Here is a 14,564-nt window from a genome sequence, read left to right on the forward strand (position 1 = left end):
CTTATGAGTCATCGTGTTTGTCGTACAAAAAAAAAGGAACAGCCACCATAAATTCTCTGCACCGAAATGAGATCCTAAATGTTTTTGAAAATTCCTTAAAAATCTGTCTGGGTTCGTTGTCGGCGTAAAGTGCTTTATTGCACTGAATGAGCCACATTTATTTTTTGCAAAATAGGTAGAGAAAAAATATGTTGTTTAATGCTATCATAAGGAGAATAGATGTAAAATAAAAGGCTTTAGAGTATTTTGGATAAGCTGATGTTGAAATTTGAGAAATTTGCTCAATTTCTCGAAAAAAAAATCCAGTGGAATGCTTGAAATTGATTTATTTTCTTTAATCCTATTCTCTCATCTATCTATATAATAAAGAAAGGTCTGTTTGTTGGTAATCTTCGTGTCTGTACAGCTATACAAATCTACACCGTTTGACCAATCGTGATGAAATTTGGTACAGAGACTCCTCATAACAGACGATTTCGAGTGGCCGTATTAATTTCCCCCCCAAACCCCCTTTCAGGTAGCCCCCATATAAAAGTCATGTATTACTTTATTTTTTAAAGGCTGTATTACTTTTCTTAAAGGCTGTATTACCTTTTTTATCGGTTGTATTAATTTTTTTAACGGCTGTATTACTTTTGTAAGTGGCTGTATTACTTTTCATGAAGGCTGTATTACTTTTAAAAAAGTAATACAACCTTTAAAAAAAAGTAATACAACCGATAAAAAAGTAATACAGCCGTAAAAAAAGTAATACAACCGATAAAAAAAGTAATACAGCCGTTAAAGAAAGTAATACAGCCACTTACAAAAGTAAAACAAAGTGGTTGTATTACTTTTTCAACGGCTGTTTTACTTTTTTTAAAGGCTGTATTACTTTTTTATCTGCCGTATTACCTTTTCTAACGGTTGTATTACTTTTTTTAACGGCTGTATTACTTTTGTAAGTGGCTATATTACTTTTTTTATCGGCTATATCACTTTTTGTATGCTGTATTACTTTTTTAACGGCTGTTTTACTTTCGTAAGTGGCTGTATTACTTTTCATGAAGGCTGTATTACTTTTAAAAAAGTAATACAACCTTTAAAAAAAAGTAATACAACCGATAAAAAAGTAATACAGCCGTTAAAAAAGTAATACAACCGATAAAAAAAGTAATTGAGAAAAACTAAATAAGGTTTACTTTCCGTCCATACTCCACAAAAAAGTAATACAGCCGTTAAAAAAGTAATACAACCGATAAAAAAAGTAATACAGCCGTTAAAGAAAGTAATACAGCCTTCATGAAAAGTAATACAGCCACTTACAAAAGTAAAACAAAGTGGTTATATTACTTTTTCAACGGCTGTTTTACTTTTTTTAAAGGCTGTATTACTTTCTTAACGGTTGTATTACTTTTTTATCTGCCGTATTACCTTTTCTAACGGTTGTATTACTTTTTTTAACGGCTGTATTACTTTTGTAAGTGGCTATATTACTTTTCATGAAGGCTGTATTAATTTTTTTATCGGTTGTATTATTTTTTTTAAAGGCTGTTTTACTTTTTTATCGGTTCTATTACTTTTCTAAATTGTTGTATTACTTTTAGCGAATTTTGAATTTGGCGCCGGAAATACAGTTTGAAATTGATTTCTTTACTTTGCAATTTTTTTTTGGGATTGATAAGTTCCTCTAATCTACTTATAAACCATCACATTTTCTTTCTTTCTAAAATTTGCGCGAAGCGCAACAAATCCCCGCGAAGCGGGGCGAGGTAAATTGGAGCGAAGCGACAATTTACCTCGTTTACCAATAATAGGCTGAATAAAAATTCCGAGACATTAAAACATTGAGATATTGAAATCCATTCGCAAATGGATTCTTGGTCAATTACTTATAGAACTTGTAAGAACTTTAAATAAAATTAAACTTCAAAACTCAAATAAAATCCTTAAAAACTTCAAAGACCTCAAAGACAAACAACTCTGAAAAAGTAAACTTCTAGAGTAAGTTTAGAGAAAATAATGAAAGTGGGACTCTTGATAAAATAAATTGCATTACATTATTTCTCCTCTTGGGATTCCTCCTTTTTTCTTGATGAAGTAGGAAAAAAAAATTATTAAAAGAATACTGCGGAAAAGGGAGAAAATAAATTTAGGAGAGAACTGGCCAATGTGTCCGGAAATCAAAAAGACAGCTAACAAGCATTGGCCATCTCTCTACGCCTGTGTGGCACAGAAATACTTGAAGAAGGACACTAGACAGGCCAACACTCTCATGTTGTTGTTGATATATTACTTTGCGACTCTGAGACATAAACTACAAATTATGTTTACTTTGAATACCACTTGAAATGTCCATCACTTTTCCTTATTGCAACGTTTTTCCAACCTTTCCATCTTTTTTTTTCGCATAAATATTTACTTGTCTGCATAAAAGACGGGAAAAGTGGAACATTTGAAACATTTTAAAAATATATCTAGATAATTCCATTCGTTTAACATCCCTTAAAGTTTACTTAAAGATGAATTAAACGGCGTTGTTTTAAAAAAAAAACTTTTTGGAGCATATTTTTTTGATTAGGTATTACATTTGGGAAAAAATAAAACAAGAAAGAAAGAAAGAATTTCACGTAGCAGCGCAGACAGGTACTCATACACACAAAAGGACTCTATTCACAGTTGATGGTGTTGTAAAAAAAAATTAATTAAATATTAAAGATTTCCTTCTTTTTGGTTCTTCTTTATTTCTTGTTAATTCATACTGATTTTATTTTTCTTTGAATTTGTTCTTAACTCACCTATGATGTTTTAGATTTCTTAATACTACTACGTTGTTCCGTTGGCCTCCACGAAAGGAAATTCCACAATAGAATCCAAATGGGAAAGAAGACAAGACCAATCATATTGAACATCCAATTTCCATAGATCTGAAAATAAAAAAAAAGAAAATAAAGCGAATAAAGTTTCATAAAAAAATCTTTTTTTTTTAATTTGTATTACCACAGAATCCACGGCAGAGTAGACAAGGGCATTCATAGTGGCGGACAGTGCTTTGGTGCACACACTCTTCAATGAAAGTTCATCAAATGTAATCCAAGTCAGTGTGAAAACCACAAAATATGCCACAATCAGTGGTTGCAAGAGGATTCCACACAATTGCTGGACAAAATTGATAAGTCCATTGTTGCGTATTTCAACATTTATCATCACTGGGACAATGACAAAAGCCATGAGAAGACCCAATGAGAAATTCAGCATACCCACAACAATAAGGGCTGTGGCCAATTCCAGAAGTATCCAAATGTGAAGGATCTAAAGAAAAATCAAAAATAAAATAAAAAGAAAATAAAGCATTTTAATCTACCTAATAGAGAGCGCGATTTAATCGTCAAACAGTATAAAAAACTGTCAAAAATTAGAGAATTAAATGTTGAACGTTTGAAGAAACGTCAAATATTTAAAAAAAAAAAACAATCTTTTGTAAGTGATCACAAAAGTTGAAAATAAAACCAAAAATTAGAAAATAATAGAAAAATTGAAAAATACGTTAAACGTTGGAAAGAACGTCAAAGGTTTGAAAAGAAACGTCAAATGTTAGAAATGAAAAATTAATTAATAAAAAAAGCGTGAAAAAACGTCAGTTAGAAAAAAACGTCGCAAATTAGAATGAGAAACGATAGTATTAGAGAAAAAACTTTAAAAAATAACATCCAGAATTTAAAAAATGTCAAAAACAAATAAAAGAATGTCAATATTTTTGAAGATACTTCAAAAAAAAGTTAGAGGTAAAACGTCAAACGTTTGAAAATAACTGTCAAATGTTTAACAATAAATAAAAAAAGCGTCAAATATTAATAAAAAATGTTATTTTTTTAATTAATAGAAAAATAAAAAAAAATTAATGTCGAGCGTTAGAAAAAAATCTCAAATATTAGAAAAGGAAATGTCGAACGTTAGAAAAAAAAAACCTCGTAAATTACAAATAGAATGCTCTACGTTAAAGAGAACGTGAAAATTTAGAAAAAAAATATCGTTTAACATTAGAAAGAAAGTCAAAATGCAAAAGAAAATAAAAAATACTTTTAAATAAAAACAAGTCAAATATTTTTAAAGGACCGTTAAACATAAAAAAAAAAAAAACGATAAAAAAATTAGAAAAAAAGAACGTTAGAATTGCAATTTTCAATAGCTGTTAAATTAAATCTCGTAAAGGTAAAATCTCGATACTTTAGTTATTCTTCTTTCGGCCCTATCCTATTCCATAGAGGGACAGGACAGTAAGTAAAGTAAATTATTCTTTTTATAATAAATAATATTTAACGTATTTTTTTTAAATAAAAACTTGAATAACCAAAATAAATTCCTGACTAGGCCCCTCACACACTAATTAGCAATATACATAGTTAGTTTGATAAGTAAAAAAAATAAGAGTTCAAAAAAAAACCAACCTTGATGTCATCCTGGTGAAAGTGGAAGAAGATTGGGGAGAAGATGACGAGAACAGAGACAATTGATAGCAATGTAGTCAGAGTGAGTTCCGTTGAGAGACCGTACTGGTAGAAAAACTCATTAATACCAGAATAGAATGGTAGGTAGTTGACTAGAAAGCCAGTGGCATGAGCAAGAATGAGGAGGAGTCCAATCCGCACAAGATTGGGACTTGATGCTTCTGATGCCTCCTGTGGTGGCTCTTTGTCCGTTGAATCATGCTCCTGGTGGAGCGACAGCCACAAGATGAAGGACTTTATGAGCAGTGATCCCGCCATGAGCCCAAGACAGGGCATGTAGTCACCAATGGAGACAAATCTGTCATTTGCCACAATGAGGTAGAAGAAGAAGCTCTGGTGGAAACGCTCAAGGAGATTGTTGAGACTCCGTGAGATTCCTTCGAGAATCTTCAGCATTGGTAGGAGGGAGTGTGTGGACTTTGTGTCGGCTCGTGTGATACCCTCGAGGGTAACGGCCTCTATGCCAAATCGATGGAAGAGCCCATGATTGCCAGTGGGTACGCCAGTTGATTGACTGAGCACCATCGTCAGCATTTGCCATAAATTATTCACATGCCCACCCTTTGGGCGCTTCACTTTTGGCTGTTTATACCCACACGGAATGCCCTCTTTATTTGTCAACTTTTGCACCAAATTGAATAAATCCAAATTGGGCAGCTGACCGTTGAGTCCCTCCAATTTAATATTGATGGAATCTACGGGTAATTGGGAAAAGAATAGTACATACACACCATGAATTATTCCTCCTTGCTCACGCGCTTTCCTCACCTAAATCAAAGCTCTGAATTTCGAGATTTAGCGCAGCTTGAATGGCACCAGCCCTCAGGTGTAAATCACTTGTCAACAGAGCGGGATTGTCGTTGTTCCCGTAGTATGCATTCAACCATGCCTGCATGCCCAGTTGCTCTTGATCCGTAATGAGAAAAATTATATCCTTTGCCCAATATTTTTGTCCTGGAATTGAGAAATTTAATGAATTATTAGGATAAAAGTGAAGAGAATCTCAATTTAAACATACTCCTCGCATAATCAGCAAAAGCCAGCATTAGAGAGACACTGTGGGATACTTGAGGATGAATAGAAGTCAGAGATCGGTACGGACAGGAAATTACAATTGACTCTGTGGATCCAATCCGTGGAGCCCGTAAGATCCCATAAACATTTTGTCCTGTGAATACTTTCCCTCCGCCAAAGGGGTAGTTTAGTGTAAAATTGTGCACTGATGCATCTAAGCCAATTTGCTTCATCCTGGCCAGCATCCAAGCTGTTGGTATAGAATTTGGATGACTTTCCCTCTCCCGCGTGAGTTCTTCGTGCAAACTCACCCCAAAATTGCTCGTATCACGCTTAATGGCTGAATACACGAGACCTGCAAACAATACCAGAATCCTCAGAGGAGTCCTTAACATAAAAATCATTCACAATTTTTACCTGGAAGAAGAGCATTCTCCGAGAAATACGTTCCATGATTGAGATTGACATCCGAGAGGGCAGCAAACCAACAAACACCGACAATAAAGAGGAAATTGCAGAGCAATTTGCAGTGTTTTTTCAGCAAATTTGCATATTTTGCTTTCTGAGATAGTCCCGAAGGATCCGTGAGGAGTCCCATGTCCTTAGATATCTGGAGAAACCTTTAAAATTGCCTAAAAAATGCACGAAATTCCTCGCCGAGATTTGTTTATCTCTTGATAAAACACTCCAAAAATCTCACGAAAACTTCAACGTGGTACACACGAAGTGGATTGAATGAAAGCCGAATGACCCGAACGAAAACTTAACGAAACCCGAATGGCCCGAATGAAATCCGAAGTTGGAAATGTTGAGTTGCCCCATAAAGTTCTAGCCAATCCAATACGAGATTTGAGGAAAATTAGTGATTTTATTTAATTCTTGAAAAAAAAAATGGATGCTCTGGAGAAAAAGATTCTGGGAGAAAAGTCAGAAAACTACTGCAGCAGTGACGAGGAGGATGCGGGAAATGCTATTCGTGCTGTGCCAGATGGAGAAATTCCTCAACAGCAGCCCCCATCCTGTCCAACAGGAACATCCAACACGGGCCCCAAAGGTGTAATCACGGATTGGCGTGAGTACAAGAAGCTCATGGCTGAGGCACGTACAGCTGATGAGCATGAGCGAATGCAGCAAATACATAAAATGTCTCAGATGGGGAAAACAAAGGCGGAAGCTGAGAAGGCGGCGGAAGATGCTGAATTGGAAGCAGAATTGGCGGAATTGATGAATGATGAGAGTATTCTGGCCTTCCAGAGACAGAGAATTCTCGAAATAACCGCCAAAGTGGGCACACGAAACACCTTTGGGCACGTCATACAGCTAAAGAGTGCCGATGACTTCCTGGATGCCGTGGAGAAGGAAGAATACTCAACTGTGGTCGTTCACATCTATGAGAATACCATCCCTGCCTGCCGGAGGCTCAATGCGTGCCTCGAGGAGCTGGCACGGGAAATGCCCACCGTTAAATTTTGCACCATTCTCAGTTCAAACGTTAAAGTGAGTCTCAAATTTCGCACCACTGCCCTGCCCACATTGCTGGCGTACAAGAAAAATCAAATAATCGGGAACTTTGTGCAGCTCGTGAATGAGCTTGGTGATGAATTCTGTTCATCGGACATTGAGAACTTCCTCATTGAGCAGGGAGTTATTGTGGAAAAGGAGATTCAGTATAATTCATACCAAAATTAGAAAAATAAAAAAGTATTTAAAAATTCCGGAGAAATGCATTTTTTATTTAATTTTCTCTTCTCCTTCCGGAAGTTGTGGCCATCTTAAGCTCCGGCGATGGTCACTTCAATCACAACACCGGGTTCGATGTTGATTGATGTGATCTGCTTAACAATCTCCGAGGGGGAGTGCAGATCAATAATCCTCTTGTGGATACGCATCTGAGGAGAAAAGCAAAGAGAAGACATTTGAAAATCCTATAAAGAGGACTTTAAAGAATTTTTGTTGTGCCCCTTAGAGACAATCCTGGACAGGGAAATGATCCAGAACTGTACTATGACAAGACACATTACTCTCCGGCAAAGATTTATTTCAAGATATCTTCAGCTCCAAGCAGACGAAGGCATTGGACTGAAGACGCGGTTGCCGGGAAAAAAAAATTCTTTTCAAACTCACCTGGAAACGATCCCAGGTCTTGGAACCTTCACCACAAGGTGTCTTTCTGGTGGTGATTCTCAGGATTTTTGTCGGCATACGCACTGGACCCTAAAAACAGAAAGAATTCCCATTAAAACTTCCTAAATCCCACAAAAGGAAAACATTTCCGGAGAACAATGTTTCTCAGCCCAATTCTCTCCGGAACCAAGAAGAATCAGTGGAACAGAGAGAAAGAAATTGGCGCTAGGATATTTCTATGGCATCTGCTAAAACAAGGATAACCTCATGGTGATAAGGAGTTATCCTCCAGGACAGTATGCCATGAGCACAACACATTCCGGAAAGACAAACTAACCTTAACACGCAGCTTCTGCTTTTTGGCGCCAGTCACCAGGTCAGCACACACCTTCTCCAGGGAGCGCACATTCCGAGATGTCAGGGTGATGCGAATACGGTGAACTGATGCAACTTCCGCCTGGGGCTTCTCAATATCCTTAGCAACTGCAGCAGCCTGTGGAAAACACGTGGCGAAACATTTTATTTACATTTCTCCCAAAAAAACAAACAAAATCACGCGGATTTCTACGAATCAACCACGAGATGGGATTACGCTGGAACTTACCATGCTTTAGAAGATGTTTCCTGGTCGAGATAGTTGTTTTTTAAGTGAAAATTGCAACCAGCGCTGAACCAGAACAACTGACTCGCACGAACGCTTGCACAAAAAGAAGGAACCCTCCTACGCAAACTTTTAACAAGGGGAAAACTTCCGTGGAATGTCTGATGAAGTTCTGTCGACTCTGCCGAAAACCTCTCTACTTAACTGAAAATTTTCGGCGGCTGTTATGAATTTTACTCTTTCGCGTTTTTCACAATTTTCCCGTAATAAAAAATCACTTTTTCATAGAAAATTCCACAGAATATAGCAAAATTCCTGAAAAGAAATCTTTAGAATTATTTAGCCATTCTGAATTTTTAAACAAACTTGAAAAAAAAACCGTTTTTGGCGCGCAACAACTTCAAGGTGGTACGATTGCAAGCTGATGTAAACAAACCAAAATAAGATTTTCAAAATAAAACATGAAAACGGAAGTTGGAAGCTGTGTACTGTGCCAGGTGCACGTCCCTTGCCGGAAGAGTCACTACATATTCTCCAAGAAGGTAATTCTTTGTCAAGATTATCATTTTAATGGCAAATTCCTCAATTTTCGCATTGATTTCACGTAGACACCCGAAGAAGACAATGTTGCGGATATTTTGTCCAGGATCCTCGAGATTCCCGTGGAAGTGGGCCTAATCCACTCGGAGTACATGTGCTTGAATTGCGAACTAATATGCCGAGAGTATGCTGGAATTGAGATCCGTATGCACAGGATAAAGGAGGAGGTCATTGAGAATTACAATAAAATCATTTCAACTATTGAGTATGTTGAGGTGCCAGCTAAAGAAGAGATTGTGGAGGAAGTTCCTGAGGAAGCTTATGGGGATGAAGTAGCTATTTACACTGAAGAAGATCCCACTGAGCGTTCCTTTGACTACGATGCCAGTACCCAGGGAAGCCCACAGGAAGCTAAGGAAGAAACAACAGCGGATGCGGAGCATGTAATGATTCTAACAGAGAGTACAACGGAATCTGGGAATGAGGATCAGGAGCATCGTGATTTATGCAAATCAGATGAACGTGAACAGCACGAGAGTAGGATTTATACGCGCAAGGATAATGTTTTCTGCTGCCATCTCTGCCCACAGGAGACACTTATTGATGATCCTACGGAATTCACAATGCACATGAAGGGCAAGCACATGCAGAAGCTCTACATTTGCGATATTTGTGGCATGGACTGTAGGCGAAGGATGTACTTGTTGAGACATCTTGGTAAGTCTTCAGAGCTCTCTGATTTCCTGAATTCTTCTATTTTTGCTAAATTATCCATTAATTTCTAATATTTTTAATGAAATAAAAATTGCAGAATTGCATGCAAGTGATGGAATAAAACAAGACAAAAAAAAAAGCTCAAAAGATGAAGAGATTTCCCTGGAAGAGGATGTGGAGAAGCAGGAGAAACGATCACTTCCCGCTGGTCCATCAAAGCCCTGGTATTGCATGCTGTGCGACAAATCGTATGTTTCGAAGAATTTACTCGAGGAACACATGAATATGCATACGGGTGATCGCCCGTATTCCTGTACCAAATGCACCAAGACATTTGCCTCAAAATACACCTTGGCTGCACACCTGAAGATCCACTCGACACGACCGAGGCCCTACAATTGCTCAGTGTGCAACAAAAAATTCCTCACAGGGCAGAATTTATCACACGTAAGGAGTTTTCTTGATAAATAAAACTAAAACTTTGTTCAAAAATTAACTAATCAGTTAATCCTCTTATTGCAGCACGAAAAGACGCATCTGGGTGTGAAGGAATACGTGTGTGAGGTGTGCAACAAAGCTTTTGGATCATCACACAACCTCAGGGTTCACAAAATTGTTCATTCCGGCAATAAACCCTTCCTCTGCCGTACGTGTGGCAAGTCCTTTGCCCGGAGAGCCGAAGTGCGTGATCACGAGAGGATCCACACGGGTGAGAAACCCTTTAAATGCGACATCTGCGCCATGTCCTTCGCGCAGAGATCAAATCTACAATCACACAAGCGAGCAACGCATCTCAATGAGAAGCGCTACAGGTGTGAGGTGTGTGAGAAAACCTTCAAGCGAAGACGTTTACTTGATTATCACACGCAGGTGAGCTGTAGAAACTCTAATTGTGTAAAAAGTTTATTTAAATTAAATAATTCGTCTCAATAGGCTGCCCATACGGGGGAGAGACCATTCAAATGTACCCTCTGTCCGTCATCTTTTGTATATCCGGAGCATTTGAAGAAGCACCTCCTAATTCACAGCAATGAGAAGAAATATACGTGCGAGGTAAGAGTTAAAACTTTGGAGGAAGTATTTGTGATTGATTTTATTGTTTTTTAAAGGTTTGCGGAAAGGGTTTCAATAATCAAGACAACAGGAATACTCATAGATTTGTTCATTCTGACAAAAAGCCCTTTGAATGTGTTCAGTGTGGTCAAGGATTTATGAGGAAGCCCCTTCTATTTGCCCACATGAAGTCTGAAGGTAAATAAACTATATCCATTTAACACTCGGAGGACTTTACTGGTAATTGGTACCAATTGAAACCTTAATATTGTCACAGAATAAAATCTATTGGACTTATCTCGATGAATTTAGCATCTATGTGTAGGGAATTTTAATTACTTTAAGATAGCAGAAAGAAAATCTCGAGAAAAGTCTTTTCTTTGGAAGATAATTGAGGTCAAAGTCAGAATCCAACGCGGAGGATCAAATTGGTAATAAGTACCAGTCAAAATCCCATACATTTTTGCCGTGGTTTTGAGGTTATGTTTCCCCATATTTCCCAAATAAAGTACTCTTGTTCACTTTTCCTCGGTAAAAATCATTAATGTGGACTAATTTTATTGCCGGAAGTGATTAAAAAGTTACTTAAAGAATCAAAGTTTGTGATTATTCAGGCGCAATAATAAATTATGTAAAATTGTAGCTAAAAAAGTCGTTTTAATTGGCAATTTTGCATCGATTCTACGTAATTTTTTTTCAGTGACGATTTTCTAAATTAAATATTTAGTAATTCGGTGTAGGAATGCTTGAAGGAGATTGAGAATTAGTGAAACTTTCGATCCTTGTTCATTAAACTGATTAATAATTAATTATTGAGCATATTTTATCAGCTGGTACTTATTACCAATTTGATCCTCCGCGTTGTGCCAAATGTTGGGTCCTCCAAGTGTTAAATAAAAATTCAACAATTTAAAATCTTTCAAATGAATGAACTTGATAACGCGACAGGACCGTAGCCAGGCTTGATTATACGACAGGGCCGTAGTCAGAAATCTATTTCAGTGGGTGTTTTTGGAAATCCAAGGGGATGGTTTAACCTCATTTTCAGTGAAGAAAAGTCACTTTTTGTTGAACAAAATGTATGAGGAATTCTCGAATCTCGCTCAATCTCGACCGATTCCCGAGAAACACTTTATCTTTTTTTTTTATATTAATAATGTTATTTCGATGATGAGAAGGGATTAACCGAGAGCTAATTAAATGTACTATCGATTGCAAGTGGAATTGTGCAAACTGATCCCTTATTTTGATCGGAAGAACCTGCTGCCTCACTAAAAGTACTGATTTCTCGAGGTTGGGCATCCCCCTGTGGAAATCTTTGTTTTTTTTTATTTAATTGAAAAGACACTAAAAAAGGATTAGGAAAATGAGTTTTTAGGAGTCATAGTTCATGGAGATTGAGATTTACTAAACCGTATAAGCGAATGCTGTATTTGACTTGGAAAATTTAGACATTTGGTTTGACGTTTATTTTCGTAATGTTTGACATTCGTTCTCTAACTGTTGGTTGACGTTACTTTTTGAACGTTTGCTGTTGTTTTTTGCAATATTTGACGTTTATTCATAGATTTGACATTAGTTTTCTAATATTTGCTATTTCTGTTTTAACGTTTGATGTTCTTTTTCAATAATTGACTTTTATTCAAACGTTTAACGTTTTTTTTTTGTGGAATATATTTAATATTTAATCACATATTCCTTGTCTAACATTCGAATTTCTTTTTTTGTTTTAGAGGTGCAATATTTGACGTTAATTCTTAGATTTGTCATTTGTTTTATAACATTTGACGTTTCTTTTTTAACGTTCGTTACATAATTTAACGATTGATGTCTTTCATAACTTTTGAAAATCTCCTATTAGTTGGTATACCACAATCGTGGCATACCAAGTATTGTAATCATCGGAAAAACCGACCACCTAAGATCGGGCTCAAACTTGGTATGAGCACGTTTTAGACTTCCCGCATTACAAAAATGGTAGTGGAAAAATTTTGATCCGGCCGGCCGGCCGGTCGCCCAAACTTTTCCTTATAGCTCGAGAACGGTGACAGATAGAGACTTCGGGTTTAAAGTTTTCTATAGAAATGTGGGTGTAAAATTTCATTTTCTCGCATTTTCAAAATCCAAGATGGCCGCCGTCCGCCATTTTGAAATACCGTCGACCAGTTCCCTTAAAGCTAGAGGTCTGAAATTTTAGTATGTTGTAGAGCTCAGTGAGACGTTTTCATCAACAGTTCATACTTGAAAATCGGTCAAGCGGTTTAGCAAATATGGCGGCCTAAAGCAAAAAGTGTTTTTTCGATATAACTCGAGAACGGCTTGACCAATTTTGACCATCTTGGTATCAAATGAAAGGTTTCGATAAGCCCTACAACTGCGTAGAACATTTCAAGTTCCAAAAACATCCGCAAGAGGCGCTAAAATCAAAAACAAAAATTGCCTAACTTTAATGGGCTATATCTCCGAATCCTCATTAGGCAAATCTTTTAAACTTTGATATGTTGTAGCCTGACTCATTATCTTTCACCAGTCCGAAAATGAAGAAAATCTATGTCGCCGTTTAGAAGATATGGCCATTTAAAAAATTCTTGAATTTGAAAAGTTCTATGAGCCATATCTCTTGAACGGCTTGTCCGATTTTGCTCAATTTGGTATCAAATTAAAGATTTTGCAAAACTCTACAACTTTCTGGAACATCAGAAACCTCTAGAACCATTCCTTTAGGACAAAAAGTGCAAAAAACTGTTTTCGTAAAACAAAAAGCCCCCATTTTGTGTTCTTGAGGTGACCTTGAAATGTATCGAAATATATGTCAGATTATAGCTTATTTCAATAGCTTTCCATAACTAGTCAAGAAATTTTTGTAGGTGTTATAGAACTTAAGATATAAGCATTTATATCTGTCAAATTGCCAAATTTTACAAAAAAATCGACTTTGCCTACTAATACTACTCACAAATTAAATTGCAACGCATAGACTGACCCATCCACGTTGTGGTATACCAACTCTAATAACTGGACGCGTTATGATTGACTTTTTGTTTAATTTAAAGTAATTTTGACCTAAGAAAAATTTCTGAACTGAAGGAAAGATTTTTGAGAAATAAATAGAAAATTTGATTTTTTCTATACCAATAAATTGTAAAAAAAAAAAAAATTTAAATAATAATTTTTCAGGACATTTAAGTGATACAATTATTGTGAATCAACCACAATTACTTGAGCATCCTGGAGTGGGTGAAAGTGAAAATCCGAATATTGAAATGACATCAGCTGGAAGGAGTACGTATGTAATCTCAAGTGAAGAAGCTGAGGAACAAATGTCACAAATTATTGACGATATTTCAATTGAGGAACAAATTCATGATGTTGATAAGAAGAATATCAAAATCGAATAAATTCCTAAAAAATCTATGTAAGTATTTTATCAAAATAAAGTAAAATCTATTTCTCAAAATTTTCAAAAGTTTCTTAATACCTATAAATAACCAAAAGGAGGAAAGAATAATATTTCTGTTTCTTTAATAAATAAAACTCTTCAAATTCTATTCATGACAATTTGCAGTGAATTGCAATAAGATATATTTCAGCTAAATTCATTGATAGTTTTCATTAATGTATGAGTAAATAAGATATATAACTTACTATGTATTTCATTGTTATCAGTGAAGCGTAAAAATGAATAAAAATAATTAAGTCAAATTGAAATTCTATTTTCATAGACAAAAGCATGGGGAGATGCAACGTAATAAAAACGACGTAAAATCTCAAATTGTTGGCAAAAAAAGTAATTTAGCAATTTAATTGCAAAGCAAATGCAATTGATTTGCCGTCTGACAGAGTGAAAATGTTACTTGAAGTGCGATATCGCAAAAAAGGAACAACTTCGATGATATTGATTTCATCATTTCTTATTGAATGCCAATTGATAGCAATTAAATGATGGAGACTGTGCTTGCAAGACAAACACTTTGCAAACTTTTTTTGCTCGTTTTACTCCCCAAAAGGTGAGGGGGGTGAGTGGAGGAAAT

At 36.1% G+C, this 14,564-nt stretch overlaps 4 protein-coding genes across 5 annotated transcripts in view; 2 read left to right on the plus strand and 2 right to left on the minus strand.

The window, feature by feature from the left end:
• Positions 1–2,706: 2,706 nt before the first annotated feature.
• LOC129796089 (glycosylphosphatidylinositol anchor attachment 1 protein) lies at positions 2,707–6,234 on the minus strand. Its single transcript, XM_055837808.1, has 6 exons — positions 5,919–6,234; positions 5,506–5,856; positions 5,256–5,441; positions 4,428–5,182; positions 2,980–3,291; positions 2,707–2,906 (listed from the first exon to the last, which is right to left on the minus strand). The coding sequence occupies exons 1-6, from the start codon at positions 6,097–6,099 to the stop codon at positions 2,778–2,780; spliced, it is 1,914 nt and encodes a 637-aa protein (XP_055693783.1). The 5' UTR covers positions 6,100–6,234; the 3' UTR covers positions 2,707–2,777.
• Positions 6,235–6,348: 114 nt separating this feature from the next.
• LOC129796223 (phosducin-like protein) lies at positions 6,349–7,224 on the plus strand. Its single transcript, XM_055838006.1, has one exon. It carries the CDS (start codon positions 6,393–6,395, stop codon positions 7,188–7,190), a length of 798 nt encoding a protein of 265 aa, XP_055693981.1. The 5' UTR covers positions 6,349–6,392; the 3' UTR covers positions 7,191–7,224.
• LOC129796264 (40S ribosomal protein S20) lies at positions 7,214–8,356 on the minus strand. Its single transcript, XM_055838056.1, has 4 exons — positions 8,230–8,356; positions 7,963–8,118; positions 7,626–7,715; positions 7,214–7,390 (listed from the first exon to the last, which is right to left on the minus strand). The coding sequence occupies exons 1-4, from the start codon at positions 8,230–8,232 to the stop codon at positions 7,274–7,276; spliced, it is 366 nt and encodes a 121-aa protein (XP_055694031.1). The 5' UTR covers positions 8,233–8,356; the 3' UTR covers positions 7,214–7,273.
• Positions 8,357–8,523: 167 nt separating this feature from the next.
• The window catches only part of LOC129796090 (zinc finger protein 431-like), a 382,644-nt gene continuing 376,603 nt past the window's right edge, over positions 8,524–14,564 (plus strand). Inside the window, exons 1-7 of one of the 2 annotated variants that reach the window (XM_055837809.1) lie at positions 8,524–8,768; positions 8,835–9,483; positions 9,578–9,927; positions 10,003–10,350; positions 10,414–10,533; positions 10,590–10,731; positions 13,711–14,333. In XM_055837809.1, the coding sequence (XP_055693784.1) occupies positions 8,688–8,768; positions 8,835–9,483; positions 9,578–9,927; positions 10,003–10,350; positions 10,414–10,533; positions 10,590–10,731; positions 13,711–13,931 (1,911 nt within the window). In that variant the 5' untranslated portion in view covers positions 8,524–8,687 and the 3' untranslated portion in view covers positions 13,932–14,333. Of the gene's footprint in view, positions 8,769–8,834; positions 9,484–9,577; positions 9,928–10,002; positions 10,351–10,413; positions 10,534–10,589; positions 10,732–13,710; positions 14,334–14,564 lie in introns of those variants that run through there. The other variant, XR_008751179.1, reaches the window with a different exon arrangement.

Source organism: Lutzomyia longipalpis, chromosome 4 (assembly GCF_024334085.1).
Source record: "Lutzomyia longipalpis isolate SR_M1_2022 chromosome 4, ASM2433408v1".
Classification (NCBI taxonomy): Eukaryota; Metazoa; Arthropoda; class Insecta; order Diptera; family Psychodidae; genus Lutzomyia; species Lutzomyia longipalpis.